At 38.0% G+C, this 25,860-nt stretch overlaps 1 protein-coding gene across 1 annotated transcript in view; it reads right to left on the bottom strand.

The window, feature by feature from the left end:
• The window catches only part of Daam1 (dishevelled associated activator of morphogenesis 1), a 168,954-nt gene that overhangs the window by 73,060 nt on the left and 70,034 nt on the right, over nt 1-25,860 (bottom strand). The window contains exon 3 of the mRNA XM_042682536.1: nt 9,569-9,658. Coding sequence (XP_042538470.1) covers nt 9,569-9,658 — 90 coding nt within the window. The remainder of the gene's footprint in view (nt 1-9,568; nt 9,659-25,860) is intronic.

Genomic DNA, 25,860 nt, shown 5'->3' with positions numbered 1-25,860 from the left:
TGGAGTTGTGCCCATATGCTTTCATATGCACAGGCAAGGGGCTTGAAAGCCCTTACACAATCACATTTAGAATCTCAAGTTCCACAATAGCCTTTTGAATAAATGGCCTATGACAGTCATCAACCCGACCCTCTGCAAGTGAATTTGTCTTGTACTGAAGCTGTGAAAAGGAATCTTCTTAAGAATGAATTAATTTGAGGGTCAAAAACAGCTGTTCTGTGGCAGCTGAGAACCCCTACCCTCCCGGGATTTTCATTCAAACCCAAAGCTTCAAATCTCTTCCAGTGACTGGAGCTGAGGCAGGAGCTCTTCCCATAGTGCAGTGCCAAGGTAAGCCTGAGTGAGAAGTACTGAGTGACAGCTGTGAGGGCTGCTCTCTAGGTTCCAGAAGCAGAAAGAGAGCTTCACAGGATACCAAGTCCCTATATTCTCCACTGGCCAAGATTTCCAACTAATATGCTGATACACCTTCATTTTCCTAAAAATTATTTATTGCTTGCTTATTTTTTACAAGGATGTAATGACAATAACTTATACGCTGAAGTATCAACAACTTTCCAAATTCAAGGATTAACCTATGCAGAAGAAGGACCTCAGGCTTTAGGTATGGAAGACAAGTGAAGTGCTTCAATTTCTGCGTATCTAGAGAAATCAAGGCGTATGCAGAGGAGGAAAGACTTTCAAAATGTTTATAAAGAGGTGGCTCGGGATGAAGATGCTGGCTCTAATCAGAAGAGGAAGACAATGTTGTGGGATTTCCAGCCACACTGAGTCTGCTGTTTGTGTACATGCGCCAATTCTGCACCTGCGTGTTAGTCACCAACCAGGGAAGTGGCAAACACCTCAGGGGAACTTCCTGTGTTTGGTGATGGCATAGATCAGTCAAGAGCTTGCTAAAGATGGAAACACAATTTTCCTGAGTCTGGAACTGAGGGTGCAAAGAGGTCTAGAGGGGAGGAAGAACAAACCACACACAGGAGAGCTGCCTCTGTAGTTAAACCAAAAGAACCTAATCCTCAGTGCACTGTCCATTTTTATGCACTTGTAATAATTTATATTTTTATGCAGCTTTGTGGGCATTTGGATGGAATGTTTTTCATTTTCTGAACTCTTGAGTGTTTGTTTTTAATAAGCACTTTCTATTTTAGTAATTTTTATTTCAATTTGACTTGTGAGACATATGAGGGAAACTGAAATATTTTAATGATAGCTTCTCATACCAGAAATAGTCAAACTTATGTAATGTGAATGAACACAGACACAAGATACTAGAACTGTTCTCTCATGGGACCAAACCCTCAGCCCCCAGGCTGCTGGTAACTAGATTACTGCAGGTATAAATTATTAGAACTACTTTGGAGAAGAATTAAATGTGAAACTGTTCATATCAGACAACTCTGTAACTGCATGTCAAGATGCTTGAGCATATGCAAAAGCATATACGTTTTAAATTATGAAAATTATTGCAATACTTTTTAAAATATGAAAAACTGAAAGTAGCCAGGCACCGGTGGCTCACGCCTGTAATCCTAGCTACTCAGGAGGCTGAGATCTGAGGATCATGGTTCAAAGCCGGCTCAGGCAGGAAAAGTCTGTGAGACTCTTATCTCCAATAAACCACCAGAAAAAAAAAAAAGCAGAAGTGTAGCTGTGGCTCAAGTGGTAGAGCACTTGCCTTGAGCTGAAGAGCTGAGGGACAGCACCCAAGGCCCAGAGTTCAAGCCCCATGACCGACAGGAAAAAAAAAAAAAGAAAAGAAGAGAAAGACTGAAAGTTTCCTTCATATGTCTCACATTGCCTAATATAGATGATAAAAACTTTGCATTTTAATAAAAAGGGAAACTACATAGCCATTACAATGAAGAAATACAATCTAATTGATTATGGATATATGCATGCAGAGAAAGGGGAAATATCCCATCTTCAAAACAGATGATCAGGTTTATTATGTTATTACTTTTATTATTACTGCTATTGGATGCTACACAAACACTCTATTAGTAAGCTATATTCTCAGCCATGGTTTGTTTGCTTATTGATTTGTTGTTGTTTATAAAATCTGAGGTGAACAGGGCACAACATTAGCATCTGTTAAACATGCATGTGTATCATACTTTGTAGTTTTCTTTATTGATTCTTGTGGCACTGGGGATCAAACCTAGGGCCCTGCACACGTGAGGCAAGCACTCTACAACTAAGCTAGATTCCAAGTCCCACAGTATATTTGTCATTTGAAATTTTCATGACAAAAAAATTAAATAACCAACTGGTTTAAACCAACAGTTTATCCTGTGACTGGTGTGGAAAGTTATTAGAAGTTTATCAATTTTCTTTTTTTGGTAATTTCAGAGAACACGAGTTGAAAGAAGTCCAGAGTGTCTGCTCTGGTGATTAGGTTTAAGAGTTATAACAACAATGGCATTTGCAACTCTGGTGAAACATTCTTTTATTATCTCCCCAACAATGTTTTGTTAACTTCAGACATGATTCAGCTCCAATGCACTCTTGAATTATATGCTGCAGTTTTGAACAAATTCTGTGGCAGAACAGAGCACTTATAAATTGGCTCACTTTAACCTCGTAAGTTACATATTTGTGAAAATTACCAAGCATAATGGAACCTATTCCTGCTATATTTTATGAAGGGATTTTATCCCCACTTCAAACAATTGTAGTAGCAAGGTTCTCATTTAAAAGTACTTGTTGGTCCCCTTACTTCAAGACCAAAGGTATTCACTGCTTCTCACTGAAATACTGCAGATAGTACAAGAATTTTAATGTTATTTTAAAAATGCCATGACCGGGTATACATGCCTACTTTCCAGGCTTGACTTCTGTTAATACTGACAGTTGCTACCGAGGCAAACCCCAACAAAGTGAGCTACTCCATGGCCCAGATCTGGTCAGCAGAGCACTGAAACTCTAAGTTACATGACTGAGAGGAAGTGAAGTTTGACTTTTTCTGGGCCTCACTTTCCAGGCAAAAATTGAGGATGCACCTGAAATCACGTTTTAGGCCCAGCTCAGAAGCTAATAGACTTTACTTATCACTGCCCTGGTTTTTTTTTTTTTTTTTTTTTTACCACAAACTGATCTTTTTTTTTTTTTAACCTATTTCTAGAGTGAATAATAAGGATTTTTTTGTCTCTTATTTATACATAACCTCTCCCTCTAAAATAACAGTAGGGAAATTCTCACTTCTCTTCTGAGGAAAACAGTTACCACTATTGTTAGGTACATGGTGGCCATCATTATTATTGACCATTGAGAGTAGCCCCACATTCTTTGATAACTAATTATTATCTTAATTTTCACAACGCTCTATGGAATTGATCTAATTTCATGGAAGGAAAAAGAGAAATCAGACAGATTAAGTGACATGCTCAGGTTCTGAAATCTGTCAATGAGGTCCAGCACGCACTTCGGTATAGTATCACATATACATTATGTGATTATATACTGGGATTCTATTCTATTCTATAGACTACTGTAGTCTATCCCAAAGGAAGACTCCATAGAACCAAAAAATAATATTCCAACAGAGGTCTCCAAAAGTTGCCCACAATAGGTTAGATTTAATTCATTTCTCCTAGCACAAGCAAGGAGGACAAGATAGATATGTTTTGGTTCATCATGGGCACATTCACTGACTGCTTCTTCTTTAATGATGCTGTGCATATTTTTCACTAACCAGAGCTCAGCATTATCACAGATTCTACAAGGCAGAGATGAGAGATAGCTGGAATGGCAGTATTGGTATGAATGAAAAGCATACTCAAAATTGGTATATTAAACCAAGGGATTACAGAAGGAGACACATAAATGAGCAAGAACGACTTACTGTTTTGGAATACACCTCTGGTTTAAGGACCATCAGAGGCAGAAAACCACTGAATGAACAACAGTATTTTATGTCAAATCTAAAATCTGGTGTCCATCTTTTATAGCACTGGAATTTTCCAAAAGCTTTGCCCCTTATAGATTTCCTAATAAATCTTGTGAACTGTGTTTAGTAATAATCAAATAAGGTCAACAGTTGGAGATTGTTGAAGCAACAGTAAAAGGGATAAAAACAAAACACAAAACAAGAGGGAAAGGGTACAGTATATATGAGCATTGCTTGAATGTTGAAGGGGGGGGAGGGGGTAGTTTCTAGACAACAGGATGAAAGCATGGCATAGCTGCCTAGCATGATTGACAGTTGTGGAAGTGGTGGGAAGAGTCAGTTCAATCCCACCCCAATGGTGGGTCATCCATTCCTCCGTGCTCCAGAATCTGTCTGCTGCTCCTGCTGTGGTGCCTATGACAACAACTCGACGATCACTTTATGTGCTTCTCCTACCAGAACCACTCACTCTAGGAAATTAAGACTTTACTTGTTGAATCATCCTCAGAATTTAGGAGAAAGTCTTCCTAGAGAAAACATTCACACCACTTTCTTTTTATCAATTGTATCACTTCATTGAGTGGGACACCAGATACCTGGAACTTGTTACTTCTTATTGCTTCCATTAGGGATTATATATAAAGCCTCATCTCTCAATGCCAGGAAATACAGAGACAGAGAACAGGGAGTGTGGGAATCTGCAGAATCTAAAGATGCTTGTGATGGGCTATATTTCTCTCACGTCTTCTTTAGACAGTCAGAGGGGGAAGGAAAGGCAAATCTCTTTTCCTCTTCCTTTTACTCCTTCCCCCCACCCCACCCGCAGTACTGAGGATTGAACCCAATGTCTCATAGCACTTGAGCCATGTCCCCAATTCTTTTGTTTTATTTTGTTTTTGAGATACAATCTTACTGCCTTTGGCTGGGTTGGCCTTGAACTAAAGATGATCATCCTGCTTCTGCCTCTAGAGTCACTGGGATTATAGGCATGTATTACCATGCCTGGCTTGGCAATTTCATTTCTAATCATAGCTGCTTCTGCCATGAACACAAATACCAATTTTACCCATCATCAGGTTGGTAATTCAATAGCAGGAAACCAAACTGGTGTTTTTAAAGAAGTCTAGAAATAAGGCTGGAGATGTGACTTAAAGTGTTTGCCTAATACCCATGAAGCCCTGGGTTTGAGCCCCAGCACAGCATCACTAAACAAACAAACAAAGAAAACAAAGTAAAGTCTATTTTCTCCCTTTACTGGCTCATTCACCAAAATCTAGCTCCCCCTTTCCCCCATCCCCACCTCTGTCCACCCATGGCAGCTTCTCATCAGGACACTGGAATGACTAGAGAACTAATGTCTGTCTCATCTCTAGCCTTGTTTCCCAGATGTTTGTTTGACAGATGAGTAGGAAATGGATGACTCCTTTTGTGTTTAAATTCATGACTTTAGCATGTGTTTCTCTAAATCTTGTTTTGATCAAATCACTTGTTCCCGGCACTCATTATACCACCAAAAATAAAATAAAGTCATGAAAGGCTTTCCCAGAAGGCATCAAACCTCCTGCTTTGTTCTTCCATCGTTTACTAGTACTGTCTCTCCCCTACCCCCTCCCAACCCCATGAGCTCCAAATCTAACTTCACCACCTTCAAGAGATAGGCAATTAATTATTCCAACCACTAGAAGGCTTCTCTAAGCGGTGACATCACTTTATCATCACAGGTGGACCCCAACTCTCCAGGAGCTGAATAAACTGTTTCCCAATACAACTTTTATCTACTTGTCTGTGTGATAAAAGGAGAACTCCTTCTTGTGGGAAGGTGTGGGGAGTTGATCCAATTAGGATATACAAGCCAAATAAAAGGAGCAAATAAAAAATATGAGTCACTTTCCCTAGGGACCTTCTAAATGTACCTTACACCACATGAGCACTTTGCAGAAGAAATCACAACAGCTGACCTGCAGCCAGGATAGATAAGATTCTTGAATGATTTGATTAAAGCTAGAATCAAACACATTCTCAGGATGAAAGTAAAAATTCACCTTTCCCAAAGTAGCCCTCAAACATATAGAACTGTAACATGAGGAGCCTAACGTTATTTACTTAAGAGCCTCAACTTTAGAGATTAGTAATAAGAGAGGAAAAAAGCAAGGCATAGTGTCAAATCTTGATCTTTGCCTCTAACATCTGATGTCATTGTTGCTGACAGCATCTATAGCCCCATCCTATTCCTCTGTAATCCAGAGAAAGGCGTAAAAGCATTTCTGGATACTTAAAGGATTGGTTAAGTAACAAAGGAACAGCAATTAAAGATTTCTTTCTGCAATTGCTGTCACCAAAAACACAGTGTATGTACTACTTTACTTTTACCTCTCTGAAGACCTACTCCTTACTTTTCCCAGGATTTAAAAATCATGTTAACAATAAGCAAATACAACATGGCCAGATGCCTTTCGTGGTCAAATGGTTCATTGTTTAAAAAGCTTCAGTTTAAAATCCAAAAGATTGTTAACAGATGCAGTTTCTGGCTGGAAACTGGGAAAAACCTCATTTAAACAAAAGAGTATGTTGTGATTGGAACTAAAAAGGGAATTACCTTTAAAGATAAGAACCACAAACATTTCCTATTTGAAAATACCCCACAGCCCCACCAACAGGACCTTTTTTGGACTGTTCATAAGAGTTAAAAAAATTGACAATGGATTGCTATCTGTGACAAGCTAGGGCTAACTAACCAGCCCCATAACTGTTAGACATTTGTTTGGACTTTCAACAAGGCCACAACATTCATCTCTGACTCTCTTCCAGATTACTCAATTAGGCCAAATTACAATTCATTTCTTTTCGATCACTGTGGCCCCAGAAATACTTGTGCTGCTTTCATTTGGCTCTGGAAATAAATTGTCAACCAGTGACTTAGATAGAGAAGTTTCCTAAATGAACACAGAGTGATAAGCAGATAGCCACTGCTGGGACTCAAATCGCTGTTGGATGGGAAACAAGCAGTTGGCTGAGCAAAGCTTGGCTTTGTGCTCAGGGCTCAGTCTTGTTTGCTTCCACTTCTGTTCACTTTTATACATAGAGCCCGTTTTTCACCATCTCCTGTGGTCTGTTTCTGTTGGCATCTGTGGGCCTTTGACTCTATGGCTTCACTATGTGGGAGAATGTATGTGATGCCCTGGGTTCTAATCTTGAAAAATGGGGATTTTTCAAGAGCCATGGGTGTAGCTCTCCCTCAGCCTGAGAAATGGATGTGGTTTGGCTTGATGGTGATAAGCCTGATCTGAAAAAGCTATACAAATATGTTCCAAGGAAAATAATCTGTTCTTAGGATCAAGGATGGCCAACATTGACCTCCATTCCGAGAGACATCTCATTATCTGAAGAAGTAAACACCATATCCTTTTGCTAGTAAGATTTTTTTAACTCTTTCTCTTCATATTTCTTGATTTATGGCAGTATCTAGAGTTCAGTTTCAGACCATAGATATAGCATTGTTTTAACTGCCTGAGAAATTATAATCCAGAAAAATTCTTAATTGAGGATTTTAAAGTGAGGCAGATATATAAGCCCATGGGACTCCCCAAAGAACTGACCTGGTTTTCCCACTCAGCTATGCCATTGCTAAGACACATAAAGAATCCATGCTGCTGGAGGGAAAGCTAGCAAACACTGCATTCCTTGCTATCTGTAAAATCTGGCCAGGTTACTAGCAAGAAGGGCCATCTGTCATGCTGCGGGATTCTGCAGCCAGTGGCCACATCCACATCCATCCTCCCACGACACGCTGAGCACATCATGTACACTTCAGATGGGGCTTGGGAGGGGATCTGATAGGCCTGGAAATTGAAAAACGAGCAGCAGCTGTGAGCCCGAGGTCATTGCTATCCTCCAGGGCTTGCCTTCTCTAATGTAAGGAGCAGTAGTTTCCATGATTAACTTTCAATTGCTGTCAAGAGTGTAATAAAATCTGGGAAAGAAGGAAACTTTCCCCTTTGCAAGCTGCCCCCATTTCCCTGCCTTTTCCCTTCCTTCAGTGCATGTTCTCAATCCCTACTTTGCACTATTTCCTAATTTTGAGGAAACTGTGATACTAGGATGAACCAAAACAATGTCCTTCATGTACACAGCATTAGAAGATTTTTCTTTCTCAATCCCAGTGGCAGGCCTTTAAAATGGCGGTATGAAAAATCTTTTGCTTCCAAAGACCATATAACACCATCAAGGACAGGACTTGATGCTTTTTATTTGTATGTTCTTTTCCCTATATTATATGTTTGGGCCCATCTGATGGCAGCTTAGCCATCATCCTCTAGCAAAAGCCAGTAGCACCAAATCTGAGATGTAGTTTTACTAACTATAACTGCTCAGGGGAAAAATTATGCATGTTTTAAATTTTTTGACAGTATATAGGTATAACACTTCAGAAGTCCAGTCTTCAAAGTACCAGACACTCGAGGTGCAAAGATGACCAAGTAAGACATGGTACCTCATACTAGAGGCCTTGTGTTGAACAGGGGAGGGACACATACAGGCTCAATGACAGGGAGGGACTTTATGGCACCATGGAAGTTGATCCTGGAGGATGTCATACCAGTGATACACACAACAAAGAGGTAGGATGTCATACCCGTGACACACACAACAAAGAGGTGCTAAGACTCTTCTGTGTGGGCAAAGGAAGGTCTCAAACTCTGTAATGGTTGCCCAACAGAAGGTTCTCAAAGATACTAGTGGTTGTAAGAAGAATCTGAATTGTCACTATTTCCCTAAAGAGGTAGCATTTCTCTTGGGTGCTAGCTCTGTCTTTCCTACTTATTTGCTCAGTTTGTTTCAAGTATCTATTGAAACAGAAAGAAAGGTGGCCATGGGCAGAATTAGTAAATAAAAAATAAAAGTAAAATAAAATGCATATAGGAATGGCCTAAAATTCTGCCACAGGCTTTAAGAGATGGCAGAGTGAACTTTACTTCATGAGATGCAGTCCACAGAACAATGCCTTCGTGCCATCGACACTCGGAAGTAAGCATTCAGCAGTTCTGCTGCCTCCAAAGTCCATTCTTTTCCATCTTTTAAGGTAATAAACCTAGCTTTTAAGTAGTGAGCACCTTACCACTGTAAAGACTGTTTATTGAAGCAAGGTGTAATCACACACCTAAGAATGGTATATGAGGTGATGGGAGGTATAAAACTCCTGATATGTGTCCCTAAAAGTGGGTACAGGAATGTCTGTACCTTTTCTCTATCCTTAGTTTGGAATGTGAAATGGCCAGAGATAAAACCATGAGGATAAGACCATACCTCAGAGATAGTGAAATGTCAAGTGGCTAGAAGATGGTCACCCCAGGCTGGAAATCTTAACACTCATCCTGACCAGTTAAGTAACAGGAAGGCCTTCCTGTCTCATGTAAGCCAGTCTTCATTTGAGTCTCAGTCACACATGATTATGAATAACCATTACAGGGGCAAAGGAGCCCAATGGTGTGTTGATAGAAACAATATTCAAGGAGCTAGCACTCTGACCCATGTAAAGCCAAGACCACACCATGACATATTTAATCTGGTTTTTATATCATAAAGAGTTGTCCAAGTTCTGATGGTGAGTTGGAGGGAAAAGGAAATTAAAAAAAAAAACCCAAAACACAGTTTCTCTGTTAAATATAATTATACTGACTTTCTTACCTTTTTCTTGCTACAGTATATTTGCCACTTTTTCTCAGCTGGAAGTGCAAACATGGCTTCCCTATGTTTATCTGTGAGGTCAAGTTCATCCTGAGAAGAAAAGAAAATAATTAGTACTTCATAGATTAAAATTATTCTTATGAAGAATTTCATCATCATCCAAGGACAAAAACACATATTTAATGAACTTGAAAAAGATCAAAACTATGTTTGTGCTATTACCATTAAGACAACACACTGGCACGGAGCCAGGCACGGAGTACAAGGAAGATAGACAAAGCACAAAGACTGTGGGAAATTGGACCCAGATTCATCTTGGCCAGAATCATCCCAAGTAGGTGTCAATGGCTGTGTTGGATCTACTAAGCAGTAAAGGCTCTCATACCATAAGAGATCAAAATTAATCATATTAAAATGATTCTCAGGCTGGTCCCTAGGGGATTTGGACATGATGGGGAAGAGTGTAACTTCCATAGTTTTGATTTTGCTTCCTGGCTATCAGGTGTTTTTGTTCTGTTACAGGGTCTGGCAATGATATGCTACCTCATCACAGGTCCTAAAACAAAGGAGCTAATTAATCGTGAATTGTAATTCCCAAAATTATGAGCCAAACACAAACCTTTGTTTGTTCCTAATTGTCTTAGGTATTTTGTTATAGTGACAAAAAGCTGACTAACATAGAAACAGAAATAAAGGCCATGCTGGGGTAACTGATTAGTACACTAGCAGATAATTGCCAAAGACCAGGTTATGCAAAACCTTATTACGTGAAGGTTTGGCATGTGGAGCATTACCACTTTGTAGAAAGCCTTAAATGTCTCTTACATCAAGGTGAGTCAATGAAGTTTTGAGTAAGAGTATGGCATTGTCCTTGTCAAATTATAGCTCCTAATATTTCCGAAGTACTTTATGTGCAGGCATTTTCTCATTTAGTTCTTTCTCTCGGTGACCTTAAGAGGTCTACTCACTGGATACTCATTGTAATAATAATCCTCCTTAAAACCTAGTTAAGGGATTTAGGCTGAAGATTTGGTAACTCTCTTGCCCATGACCACATACCTACTAAATAAGCAAAGATATGACTTCAAAGTCCAGACACATAGCTAGTTACATCAGTATTTAGAGACATTAAATTTATAATGGTGTACAGCTTAGATCAGACACTAACAGAAGGCAATTTAAAGGTATTCATCGGAGTGGTAGAGCACGAGCCTTGAGCTGAATTGCTGAGGGACAACTCCCAGGCCTAAAGCTCAAGCCCCACGACCGACAAAAAAAAAAAAAAAAGAGAGAGAGATCTTTCATGCGATTGTTTCTAACATATTTATAAGATTATATCTTTGTTGCCTTGTATGTCCCTCCCCCATGGTATAACCCCTGCTTTCACTATATATGATATCGGTATATATGGAGGGGAAGGGAAAAAACAAATTGTTAAAACAGGGATACAGGAGGACCCATTGCAACAATGAGATGTACAAGTCGTTATGTCGAAAAACGAACTTTACAACTTTGGTGAGGGGAGATGGAGGGGGAATACAAAGGGATGGGAAGGGGAAACAAAGGAGAAGTCTACAATGCTTGATCAGAAATGTACTCATTATCTTACCCATGTAATTGTAACCCCTCTGTACAGTATTTTCATAATAAAAAAGGTATTCATAACTAATGAATATCAACAGTGTGAGAGTGAATGAAAAGTGCTTAGAGAAAAGTTCTTGGCATTTAATAACTCAATCCATACTCAAGGTTGTAATTGGTATTGAACATCAGGTACATTTTCTTTCCTACAGGGAAAGTTATCTAGCTGAGAGTGGTAAATCAGTGGGTGTGGCTAAGATATAAAAGCTATAAATCAAGACATAATTAGGTTTCAATCCCTGAGGAGTATAATTTTGCTATTCCTCCTCACCCCATACCCCATGAGTTTGTGCATTTCAACAGTCCTACCATACTCGTGGACATGCAGACAGAGTAGATTGGCTTCAGATCCTGGATTCCTACCACCATAAGTCATCAAGCACTATTACATCTTCCTTGAAAGACCTCATGATTTTGCCTTTGCTTCATTCCCAGTGGATCCACCCTAACTCACTTAGGCCCTAATAACCTCTCCCTTGGCTTCTGACACAGCCTCCCACTGTTCTTGTTTTCCCAATCCTTCCTATTCAATATGGCTACAATTCTCTTAAAGCAGTCTTTCTCAACTTGAGCTAGTATCAGAATCACCAGAAGGACAAGTATCTCTGTATCTGTGTCTGTGTCTGTGTCTCTCTCCCTTCCTTCCTTCCTTTCCTTCTTTCTTTCTCTTTTTTTCATTCCTTCCTTTTTTTTTTGTACCAGTCCTTGGACTTGAACTCAAGGCCTAGGTGCTGTCCCTGAGCTTTCGTACTCAAGTTTAGTGCTCTACCATTTTGAGCCACAGCTCCACTTCCAGTTTTTTTGGTAGTTAATTGGAGGTAAGAGTCTCACAGGCTTTCCTGCCTGAGCTGGCTTCCAACTGCAATTCTCAGATCTCAGCCTCCTGACTAGCGAGGATTATAGGCATGAGCCACCAGTGCCAGAAGAGCTTCTTAAGTCATTGATTGCTCAGCTTTTAGGACTGATCAGGGAAGAGGAAGTGGAAGCACGTACATTTCTTTTGTTTCCAAAAATGTGGTCTGAAGACCACATTTTAGAGCCACTGCCTTGAAAACAGAGCATCTGTGCTGTTCCCAGCTACTTGTTCAGAAAATGTCATTACTTCTAATTTTTTTAAAATTAATTTTCCATTCCACAGTCTGCCTCTTGGGATCCTCCATTTATAACCCAACTTACTTTGCCAGGTTTCCTTCTAGTTATTACGGCCCGACATAGCTCATTAACACCTACCCCTCCAGAGCCTAATACATGCTAGCTTCCCCAGAGGAAGTTCTCAGTCTCCTTAAGCCTCCAGGATGACCATGTCATATCATTTCTCTTGCAAGGGTTAGCAACACCATCTAAACGTATACCTGATGGAGGGTGGCAAATGTACTAGTGTTATTTCTTTCATCATTTGAATACAAACCAGTTGCTGTTTTCTCTTAAGAACAAAGTAAACAGCTATGTTACTAAAACACATGCAAGTGTAAGGATGACCATACACACCTTAATATCCTAACCATATGACTCTATTGAGAATTTCAACAATAAACAACAGGGAAGGAATGAGGCATTTTTTATAGATAATTCCATTACAAGAGAATATGATTTTTGGCATGCAATTATTATAAATGTGAAGTAATTATTTTCCTTCCTTTCTTCCTTTTTAAATTTCCTGTAAGTCACACATGGTCTCACATACGGAAAAACGGGGGAAGTAAGGGTGACATAAATCACTTCTCAACAATCAGCTCAGTTAATCAGCTCAATAAAGTGTTGCTTAGCTTGAGGAAAAGGTTTTTCATTTATGTGTGTGTGAGAGCAACGCTGTTAATAGTGTGTTCTTTACTACATTGTAACATAGCTTTTGCTAAATGAGCAGAGGTGTGAAGAAATGTGTGGTCCTAAAACTAAAAATTTCACAGTCAAATATATTAATAGTACTCAATTTTGCTCTTAATTTTTGCTTCTTCAGAGATGTAGAAATGAACAATTTTAAATTGAGAAAACACAGATCAGCTAAGACTTGGAAGCAGATGGTTTCAGGCAAGAAGAGAATGTTCATAGAATAGAAACATTTAAAAATCTGTAAGGTCCCCTCTGTACAGCATCTTTACAATAAAAATTTTAAAAAATCTTAAAGTGTCTAGATATAATTTTGGATTACAGTATGAAAGTTGGAGAGAAATGCAGCCTTGTAAGAGTAAGAACTAGCAAATAATGAACAATTTCTGTGTTCCTAATAGTAACTAGAATGCTTTAGATGGATTAATTTAATTCTTACAACTATCCTACAAAGAGGTAATATTATTAATCTGCCCTTTCTGATTCAGTACCATACTCAAGGCAACAAACTTAGTAGACAGCAGAAGAGGAACCTAAGTCCAGAATGTCTGGTTACAGAGTTCATGTTCTTAGCCACAACATTTTCATCTATTAATTGACCAGCAGGCAGGTAGAATAATGTCACAGATATAAGCATGAAATGGCATCCATTAGCTGAGTGACTGTTAGCCCAAGAGGGCTGTTTTGTTGGCAGCCATCCCTGGGTTCTAAGTGCGGTTCTTCTTGATCATATGATCACCTGAAGACAGAAATCATAATATGTTCCTGACAGTTACATCACAGATTCATTCATGCAACAAAAATTTATTTTTTGCTGAGTACACAGAAAACAACAAGCATTGTGATAGACACAGGAGACAGAAAGGCAGATGAGAAATGAAATACTCCTTCTAACAGAGGGACAACAAAAGAGTAAACAGTTCAGAGAGCCCACTTATGGGAAAAAAAAGAGATAGTGAAAGCTTTCCAAGCAAGTGAAGCACAAGCTTACAGAGAAACAGGAAATAGATAAGAAGCACGTGAGACAGTGAACAGCAGGTATAACAGTCACTCTGAACTTTGGTCTTTCTCTTCCTAGTAATCAAACGTCACTTATGGTTTCTGAGCAAGAAAGGTGACACAGATTAAATTATGTGCAAGAATTATTACATAATTTAATTATTATATAATTATTACATAATTTAATCTAAAGAGTGCCTATATACAATGTCCAGGATGTAAGACCCTCACTTGTCCCTTCCTAAAGACTCTTTGCTCCGACTTGTTCTGTTTTAATAAAGTGTTGAATCAAGCAAGCAAGACTTGAAGAGACCATCCTAGTCTTAAGTATTCCACTTCACGCGTTGTTCCATCCATTCCAGGATCAGGGCCAGACGTTATAAGAGTACAAAGATGAATAGCACACTTTGATTTCAGGGCATTTATAACCTAGTTAGAAAACAAGATGATAGAAGGCTTCAACAGTTCCTTTTCTTTTCAGGAGAAAGCCCAAATTCCACAGCAATATGTGTGGAATACCTGCTGGCCTGCCTTACCTCCCCACTAGACGTACCTTCCAGCACTCCTGAGCACAAATTCTAAAACTCTGCACACGATGAGATCCTTTTCCAAAGAGACTTTGCATGGTATCTAAGAGGGCAATACGATTCACACACACGCTTTGCCAAGGCATCAATTACTCCCCGCCAAGTTAACCCATTTTGACTTTCTCCGGATACACATTTCTGTGCTTTACAGATTCATCATATGGCTACAGTTCTATTATTAGCTTACCTCACTCTTTTTTGTTCTGGTTCCTAGAATGCATTTGGTTTTTTTATCATCTTTACATTAATTACCCATCCCCAAAATATTATGACACAGAAGGCCCACACCAACAGGAAAACAAAAAGCAAAGCTAGGAGGGAAGATGCGAAAGCTGAGAGAATGGGAAGGGATGCTATAAGATACAGTGATAATAAATGCTTTCTTCCCCTTTTTAAGGCAAGAAGTATGTACAGTGAACTATGCAGATTTTGGGAATACCATTTCTGAGCTGGCAAAAGCACATGCTGGAAGTAGTTGCAGCATTCTATAGATGGTACCATTTCACATTCCCGTCAGCAACGTATGGCATTTCCAGTTGTGCCACATTCTCACTGCCTGCTGCCATGCCTTTTTAATTTCAGCTATCCTAGTTTATCTGAAGCACCTCTTCCTGATGATGATTTTGAATATACTTTTATCTGTGTTCACTGCTTGTTCATATGTGCTCTTTTTCTGAGGTATGACTATTTTTATGGAGTTGTCTGTCTTTGCATTTATTTTTATTTTAAAGTTCTTTATTCTGGACGTACATCCTTGGTCAGAGGCATGTACTGAGAATATATCTCCTGACCTGTGGCTTGCCTTTTCATTTGGTTAGCAATGTATTTTGATTGTCAGATTTTTTAGTTGTTATTTTTTATTGTTATTATAAAGGTGAGATACAGAGGGGTTACAGTTACATAAGTCAGGTACATTTCTTTTTGGACAAGGTCACCCCTTCCCTCCTCCCCTCCCAGTTTTTCCTTCCTGTTTCTGCCCATAATTTGCATAGTTCATTTTCAACATAGTGTCCAGTGAGTACCACTGATGCATTTGTTCATTCTATCTCTCCATTTCTGTGTCCTCCTTTGCCAGCTTAAAGATAAAGGAATAAAAAAGACCAGATTTTTAGAAAATTATTAAATCTAACTTGTCAACATTTTTTCTAAAGTTCAATGACTAGGTCTTCTTTAAAAAAATCTTTGAAGAACTTAAGATGTAATTTAATCAAAGAGTATTTGTCGAGCATGCATAGTTCCCTCGTTTTGATCCCTGGCACTACAAAAAGCAAACAAAAGGCAAAACAGGAAAACAAGAAGAGAAAGAAAAAAAGAAAAAAGAAATCACTGCAACTCATGTCAAAAAACTAACATGTCAAAAAAGTAGTTTTTTGACATGAGTTTCTAGGGTTTCTTCTGGAAGCTGTTTATAGGTCGGCTTTTAGCTCCCATATTTGAATCTATAGTTCATCAGGCACACCTCATTCCTGGATAACATAAAGTATTTCTGTAGTTATAAAACAACTAGATTGATTTCATCTTCCAGAGAAGAGTCACGTACATACATTTCTGGGTTAAAAAAAATAAAGCATAGTTATTGAAAAAAATTAAGAAGGAAATACAAAACTAATTTGAAAAATCATTCTGACATGTTTATTTAAGCTTTAAAAATACTGTCAGTTTCAGGAGATTTTTTTCTTTGCTAATTAATTTAAATACTGAAAGAGGCAGTCATGACAAGTACATCAGTTAGGATCACTATATCTTAAATAGTATCCTTTAATGTGATTTTTTAAGGCGAAAGTAAACCTTACAGAGTTACAAAGATTAGTGTATGCAGGGGCAGAAATGGCTGCAAATGAGCCTGAGGATAGGAAGATCTAGGGATGTTCCAAAACTATGGTGGTGATAGTCACACACCTGTATATAGTTACCAAAACTCAGGCTGTATACCTACAACAGGAAGACTCCATGTCCTGTAAAGTATACCTCCATAAAGCTGTTAAACTTTAAAAAAAAAAAATCAATGCTGGAGCCCCTGGGAAACAAAGTTAAAGAAAATACAACACTGAGTACACAGGAAGGAAATGAACCTTAAGTTTACAGGTAAACTAAGGAGTTCATTTAAAGGAGAAACTGATCAAGAGAAAAGTGTGTTAAAAAGGGAAAGAAAAATTGTACCCCTTTAGAGTAGTTTTTGACAGCACAGATCACCTTCATCCCTTCTTGGAAAAGTTCTGTAAGTTCAAATAATGTGTATTCCACTAAGGCCCAAAGATAGGCAATGTTCCCCTCAAGGTCATTTAATAATTAATTTAATAATTTAACAGTTGAATTAAGTAATACATTAATATTTAACAAGAAAGCCTTCAAAGCCTCCTTGTCTCTGTGGGGTTTGGAGTTTGGATGTCTTCCTTGTGGTGGTGCCACAGAAGTGTCCTGGCTCCTGAATATCCTGACAGCCCAAGTTTCCACCAAGAAGAACAAACAAGCAGGGTTAGCTGAGACCCAGGAAGCACCCTGGTTGACTCTGGATCTCAGATATGGATAGGCAAGCTCCTTGCTTTAGCCACAGAACTTTTGTCATAGAGGTGTTTCATTTTTGGTTGTTGTTTTGTTTTTATGACACTGGACAAGTGCTCTACCACTTGGGTCATGCCTCTAGCCCGCTTTGCTCTGGTTATTTTTGACATAGAGTCTCACTTTTTATCCTAACCAGCCTGGACTATGATCCTACTATTTACGTTTCTTGCCATAGCTGGGTTGACAGGAGCAATCACTATGCTCAGGTTTGTTGTTGTTGTTTTTCCTGTTGGGATGGGGTTTTTTCCCTTGGTTTAACCTGAAACATTGATCCTCTTGACTTCAGCCTCTTGTATAGCTGGGATAACAAAAGTGCATCAACATACCCAGCTATCTGAATAGGTTTGAAAGTCAATTCAAGGAAAATGATTTCAGCAAGTGAGAAAAGAAGAAATCTTTGCACTCAGCACCATGCCATGCCAAGGAGACTCAAATTTAGGGAAAACAAAAACCAACAGATAAATCCTAAAGACTTCCTTCTTGAAGAAGATATTACACTTTTATATATGTATAAAACATGTATCTTACATATAATTTCCTAAAGGTATTAAGAAGAAAGGATCTCAGAGGAAAGCCCAGCTGTGGGAACAGCAGCCCCAGGCTTCATCGCTAACAAAGCAGACTATTAAGCCTCACATCTAACAGATTCTAGACAAAGAAATCTCACCAGTCCTACACTGTAAACAAGTAGCTAACTATACAGAAACCTATATGCCAGAAAACAATTGGCACAGTACAAATCAATCTAAGGAAATGTGTTGATGTGTTAGATAGAGCAAGGGAAGGACTTTTGAAATAATACACAATAAGGGTCTTGAATGAGTGGAAAGGTTAATGCTTTGTAACAAAAAAGCTTTTCCAGAGACTTTTAGTTACTGAACTATGAGATTTTTTTTAAAGATTCTCCAAAGCAATATCTAAAGCATTTATTCTGTGAAAATCTATCAAATCAATAGATTTCAATGAGCCAATAAGTAATTAGCCAATGGCTAACCAGAGACGTCTCTTCATTTAGGATTCTGCTTCTAATACATTAAGCTAAGCACATGCAAACAAATATATATTTAGACAAGTTAAAAAGATATATAAACAATACTGAGGAGAATGGAGAATAACTGAGGAGGGAGGAAAAGCTAAAACAAGCCCTTTGATATACTACTGCTCAAAGACTCAGCTTTGTGTGTTGATGTTTGGGGGTTTGTTTTTTGTTGTTTTGTTTTTTCAGTAGTCCTTGACAAGCTAACCATCCATCTGAATCTATGTGGAGTGCTCAGAGAATTTTTCAAACCTCCTATTACTCATACAAGTCTCGTTTTCCTCCTTCAAATATGCCCACAGAAATGCGCCCAGTTCACCTAGATTCACCCCACCCAGCAGTTCCCCATAACACTCGCAGATTCAAACCCTCTGGGTGACCTCAAAGTTGGACCAGTATCAGCAGGGTCTTCTTCCCTCTCCCCATCCCATAACTCAACAGCACCAAAAACAAGTTAAATCCCCAAATACAAATGATCAAACCACACATCAAGTGGCAAAAGCCAGACAAAAGCAGTTAGAAAACTGAAGGCGATACTTTGGTAGCCAAATAAAAATAAAAAATATTACACTTCTATTAAATAAAAAAAGAAAATGTGCCATTAGGCTGCAATAATTCATTAAGATAATGAACATCTAGCCTCACCAAAGGAAATGACCATCCCATCCTGAAATATGAATTGCCTTAAATTTTAACCACAACGAGCCTGAGAACAGTGTTTTATTTTCATGGTGGTAGTTAGCAAACTGAATGTTAGATAAGATTTTTGTCAGTTTAAACAGAGATATATTTAGTGAATTATTACCTGTACCTAACCAGTCAGGAAGACCAGAAATGGAAAACAACATACCACTTAAGCTCAAAAAGGATGAGAACACACAACAAACCCTGAAGATTTCTCGCCTAGAAGTCTTCTGCCAACAGTCTTAGTTACTACAGAGAATCCACAGTGACTCACCACCACCTACACAGTAATATTCTGTGTCTGACAGACATGTTTTCGTGCTACATATAAAAATTAGAAATGAGAAATCCCACAAGCAAAAGCTGACTAATAACTTTTAGCTTCTTACTACTAATGTAATGCCTTATGCCATCTCCTTTCTTTCTCTTAATAACAGGCAAAGCAAATTATATTTTGTTTGCTAGACAGCCTGCAGCTAAACCTACAGTTTTCTTAATCAGTTTTTTTGGGAATTCAACTATAAACTCATTAGAGTAACCTTAATTTTTAATTTAAGCTGAATCACCAGTAGTTTCCCAGTCATTTAAAACAAACAACTCTTCTAAATCATCTTCTAAATCATTTCTGGATGGCCACTGCCTACCAAAATTTCAGTTTAGAACTTTAATCGAGTACAATTTTAGTTGCCAAAGTTTAATAGAATTACAAAGTAGTGTTTTCCTAGTAAAACAGAGAGGCTTTGGCTCCTGAGACACTAGCTGTAAAGTGACAGGAATAAGACACCTTTAAAGCCTGATGAAAATTTATGAAGTCATGGACTTCATAACTCCCTTCTCAAGGATATTACTACTTCTTTCCAGCCTAAGCCCTTCCCACACCCTCAGTAGACTTTCTTGACATATCATTTGACACATCTATGTTTTAATTGGGTCAAAAGACAATCTTGCACAATAAGTTTCTTCTCACAGTGCAGTTATGTCTTCACCACATTAAAGAGACAGTAGAGGCTTTTAAGAGTAGAGAATATTTCTTAAAAGTCATCTTTGCTGCCCTGCATGTGAGCTATGTGGTGCTCCCATAGTAACCTAACATTCATCCGAAGAATGGATAAAAATTGATGACAGCAGATGGGTGTGGTATACGCAGGGTGTCGAGATATGCCCAACCCTATCATCAGTACTTTGAAAATTATTCATAATACAAACCTTGGAGAGGGATTCACAAAGCTACTAGGAGACTCAGCAACCATCAGTTCATACACACGTGCACACATGCATTATGCTCCAGGGTCCAGCTAACCATCCACTCATGTACTTAGGATGCAAGTACTTACTGATCACCTACGCAAGGCTAGGTACTGTTCCAAGACCCAGAAATCCTGAAGAGGATGGAAATAAATGCCAGGCATAACACCTGAGCCATTTGGCTCTCTGAAGTGCAGATTTGCATATTCATAGTAGATTTGACATAATGAGTTTATTTGTAGAAGAATAAACTCAAGGTGACTTTTGAAAAGAAGGCAAAGGACTTTCTGACTCCTTCTAAATCCAATAAATGCTGACCTCTTCTGAAAACAACCCATGCTATCCTAAGTTAGCTTTTAGTCATTTGATTAAATGTAGTTGCTAAGGATTTCAGTGTATCATAAAATAGCTAGCAGTTTTAGTATATTTCTAATAAATTTAAAACTGGACAAGAAAGGGAAAAAAAGGAACTTCTTGGGAGATCAGGAAAACAACAACAACAAAAAATAAACAAAACAGTTCTTCATTTATGAGCCAGAAAATTGTTAACTAAAAGATGTAGCCAGTCACTGGTTCCTATAACACTTAAGAGTCTGAGATTCCAAAGGAATTCTAGAAATGGAGCACTGAGTACAGAGGAATCCAAACACAGCAGGTAAAAAAAAAAAAAGTCAAAGATAATTTAGAGCTGAAATATACCATGTATTGGACATTTATCTCCATTCCACATATGTTTTATGTGACCATGATGGTGTTCAGATGATTCCCAGATGATCAAGATATATGCTATGTGTAGTTTGCACAAACTACAGATCTTTCTAGCTATCATGAAAACACATTTTCAGAATTACACTTAAAAGTTTACCTAAACCATATCTCTATTATTCCATATGAAGAGAAGGCAAGTCAGTACACTATACTGTCTGTATAATTTGTACCTGGGGGACCTAAGAACCAAGTTCTATAATCAGATTTTAAGCTATAGCAAATGCTAAGTAGGTACATCTCATTCAGGGTCTCTTTAGAATTCATATTAATGGAATTTATCAGGACTGGGGAATTCATAACCATTTTCTCAAAGGCATTATTAACTTGGATTGCTTTTGCAGTATTTCTATTTTAAAAGAAGGTTTTCTTGTTTCTTTCCTATACCTCCCCATCTCTCCCCACTCACTTCATCTTCTTGAGTCTCCAAGAAACATTCCTAAATCAATTACTGGACTGATAACAAAGGATGTAACTTGCAGACAAAATCTAAACTTAATAGCTTATAGAAAAGGACTTGGAATGATCTTAATAAGATTAAAAAGCAAACATTTAAAACTTTAAAAAAAAAGGCTTTGCTTTAAACTTTAGTGGATCAGAAGACCAGAACAAAACTTACAAAGCCATTTTGAGCATTTGATTGTTTTTAAGCAAACAGAATCTTAGCCAATACAAAGCAATGTGTAATGTCCATTGAGATGAAAATCTGATGTCAACCCTACTTTGATTCTTAGAAGCAACACAATGTTTTATTCAAAGCACAACAGATATCGGCAAAACTACTCTATCAACATTAGTCCAGTAATCTGGGGTATAGCTCAGTGATAGAATGTTACCTAACATGTACTAGGTTCTAGCTCAAAGCCCAGTACACACATGCATGCAAATACATATATATATGTGCATGCACACACATACACACTGTCTTACAAACCATCAGTCATTCTTAAGACCCAAGTAATTTAGATCAAACTCTGGGTTTGATATCATTCTGTCACCTTTAAATTGTGTATTGGTAGGAGTTCACTTTCATAACATAGGAATTTTAGCATTGCACACAGTGAAGCCCATGTATACATTCCTTCCTTCTGTGATGTTTTGCATATTTTTAGACTGCTTCAAGCATTTTCTATGAACTCATCAAGGTGATTTGTCTGAAAATACTATAGTGTCAATTATAGACAACTACTCAATATTTTTTCTTCACTGCCAATTAATTGTATCCTTTAGTTGTGCAGAATTTTCTTTTGACCTTTATCAAGTGAAAATAAACCTCATAGAAAGAGAACAATTTTAATATAAATTCTTCATTAGATTGATTTTTTTTTGTTTCCAGACAACTGAGTATACTGAAATTATTCTAGATCAATCTTTGAAGTCTATATACAGTCTGATTTCCTCTGCTTAATTACCACTTTTAATTTATACTCCAATTAAGAAGCAATAGGTTAAAACCATGAATCTTTACAACCAGTTTTATTTTTCGTCTATCAGTTTAAAATTAAGTGTTCCTGGTTCCCAATTTTGTCATCTTTCTTGGAGACAGATAACTGGATAGCTCCTGTGAGAAACTTTCTATTCTTAGTCATAGTCTTAAAGGCAAGGTTTAAAAATAAAGAGACAAAACCTGATGTAACTCTCCATTGATTCTAGTGTTAATGGAAGAACTTTATTATTAAAGAGCGCTTAAAAATAGGCCTAGTAATAAAAGAAATTATGCTGATAGCCTATAAAAAGGGCTAACAATTCTCAAGACTAGTAGAGGAACAAAAATTTACCGTGGTAAACCCTTGTGACAGACTTGAATTCCTGTATTGTTTCATACCAAAATGATTTTGGAATTACTGAAAAAAGAAGAGATTCATTGATATAAGTCCCCAAATGAACTTATTTGGCATAATGACTGAATTCATTTAAATCTGATTCTCATTCCTACTATCTTCATTTCTCAAAAACGCTGTACTGATTGCTTGATACTTAATAAAGTTGGCCTACAGCAATTATATGCACTCATGACTGTATTTTGAGAAAACAAATATTGTCCTATCAAATGAGTAGGTTTCTACATCATTAGTTTTCCACTGAGATTTGTACTTTTCTTTGACAATTTTCAACAGTATAATAGTGCTTTAATGATAAGTAATGGATTTTTGCACACAACTCCATTTCCAGGACAGCAGAACACTCTATATTACTCCAAACCACTAGAACTACTGGCCGAATAAATGGAAGACTAGAAGTTTGATTAGAAGGCAGATTAATGAGAAAATGATGTGCAGTAAATTAGTAACATGTCACAAGTTAAAGGAGAGGACAGAAATGATATTCTAGTAAAACCCCTTGTGAAAAAAGGTTATAAAGGCATTTGCCTAACAAAATGTACTGGTTGAGTGGCACTAAGTCACATTTGATATGGCTGCCTGTCTTTTCTGTTAGACCTACAGCTCAAATTTCATCAAAGATTGAGTCTTATCAGCTCAAGAGTTGGGACAGGCACTAATACACACTCAATCTGAAATGACATTCATTTGTTTATCCCAAAGGGAATCTGCTATTGTTAATATGGAAATGGAAAAGTTACTTATCAAGGACAATTTCTAGCATTATCATGGGTAAATCTCTTGGTTGGGATAATCTAAGACATTTAAATGCTTATAGAAAAGGGATGAATATAGCTGGATATTATTTTAAGGAGCCAATGATAAGTTTTGGATTAGTCATACTCTTTATTTGGACTAAGACAGAGGCAAAGAGAAAGACAGAGTAAGAAGGAGGAGGCGGGGGTGAAGAATACAATAGAAAAGAAATGATGATTAAAGAACATCAAATATATGGCTATTCTACTACTCAGAAAGGTGAGATCTGAGGATCATGGCTCAAAACCAGCCCAGGCAAGAATGTCTATAAGACTCCTATCTCCAATGAACCACAAAAATAAAACAAATAAAAAGCTAGAAATGGAGCTGTGGCTCAAGTGGTAAAGCGCTACTCTTAGGATGTGTAGAATATTTTTTAAAGTATCTGGTTGAAGGCTGGGAATGTGGCTTAGTGACAGAGTGCTTGCATAGCATGCAAGAAGCCCTGGGTCCTCAGTACCACATAAACAGAAAAGGCCAGAAGTGGTGCTGTGGCTCAAGTAGTAAAGTGTTAGCCTTGAGCAAAAGCAGCTCAGGGACAGTGCCCAGGCCCTGAGTTCAAGCCCCAGGAGTGGCAAAAAAAAAAAAAGTATCTGGTTGATTAGCTGGGGAGAAGTCTGTAGGAACAAATGATAGTAAAGATGTTGAGAAACTAAAACCCTCCTGTTTGGCTGGTAGAAAACAAGCATTTGATAGTTCCTCAAAAGTTAAATACAGTATCGTCTTAGGATTAGCAATTCTACTTCTAGGTATATATTAACAAAAAGTGAAAATGTATTTATATACAAAAACTTGAATATAGTTACTTAAAGCTGCATTATAGCCAAAATCTGGTAAAATTCCAAATTTTCACCAGGGACCAATGGATTGAAACGTGGCATAACCACACAATGGATTGTTATTGGACAAGAAAAAGAAATGAAGTACTGATACATCTGTAGTGGATGAATTGGAAACATGACGTTAAGGAAAAACGCTAGGACAAACGACCGTATATTGTGTTGATTCCATTTATATAAACCATTCAGTGTAGGCAGATTTTCAGAGTCAGAAAATAGATTAATAGTTTCTAGAGGGTGGTAGGGCTGAGAATGTATAGAGAGTGAGGGAGTCACTGATATGAAAGTTGTATTTTAGGATAATGAGAATGTCCATAAACTGATTTTGGTGATTGTTTCACAATTCTGTGAATACACTAGTAACTAATGAGTTGCACAAGTTATGTAGATGAATTATATGGCATGTGAATCATGTCTCAATAAAGCTGTCAGTGTAAAAATTAGTCAGAGTATAGGTCAAGGCTCTCCAAAAACCACTAGGGTCCTCAGATTGAGATATCTCTATTTCTCCTACATGTAATGAGGAGCTGACTAGATGGCCAGGTTCCCCTCACCAGTCATGTTCTTTAAAGATTCACATGGCTGACCTCCTCTCCAGGCTTACATTATTTATGAAATGATTAGGTTGCAGTAAGCAATTCTAAAAGAAACACATTTGGTATCACTTTTTTTTTTTATGGCATATGAGTGAGTTGATGAAAAGGAAAACTAGCTTATAACAACCAGCTCTGATGGAGTGCTTCCCAACAGATGCAGGAGGAAAGTGGCCTGCAAGTCAGGACCTACAGGGGCTCACTCACCATGAGCAGGTTAGCTTCTCAGGGAAGAAAAGCCTGAGATATTTGTTAATGGGTGCTGTGCCTCTGAAAAGACCCAGATTATACCCTATCTCTCCTGCCGCACTTGGCTGGGGGAGTAGTCCATTTGTTAGGTACCAGCCTTTTTAAAGAAGTTATTTTCTTTAATCTTCACATCTACTCTATTAGAAAGATGGCATGATTCCTATTTTACAGGGAAAGGCACAAATTCAAATTCAAAAAGACTCTGTTTGAGGAAAATTTCTGGCTGAGCTAGCAGCCAGAAGCACTGTCTGACTCTAGAGTCCAAGTACTCTGCGCCACTATCCCCTCTTTTGCAGGAGGGCACAAGCACAGTTGCTTTTGAGACTGCTCAGGAGAACCTACAGCAGAAGCTCTTAATGGCTTTGAGCCCACCTCTCTTATCCCAGGCCTCCTCCAGCAACTAGAAGGATTTGTGGTCTAAGTCCCTGAAGTCAGAAGTAGACAAAAATCCATCATCACTCACCAGGACAGATACAAACCTCAAGATAATTTGTTTTCCAATGGTTTTGGCTTAAAGTTCTGGTTTGGCATTGGTTTTTTAACAACTAACAGCTGTAGGCAATTTTCACACAGAATAGAGACATCAATAAGGCAAAGAGAGTGGAATTTTCTCCCTTCTGAATGTAGAA

This window comes from Dipodomys spectabilis, unplaced genomic scaffold, assembly GCF_019054845.1.
Source record: "Dipodomys spectabilis isolate Male_0828 unplaced genomic scaffold, ASM1905484v1 ptg000073l, whole genome shotgun sequence".
NCBI lineage: Eukaryota > Metazoa > Chordata > Mammalia > Rodentia > Heteromyidae > Dipodomys > Dipodomys spectabilis.
Note: the sequence above shows the minus strand (reverse complement) of the source record. Positions and strands in the feature narration are given on the sequence as shown.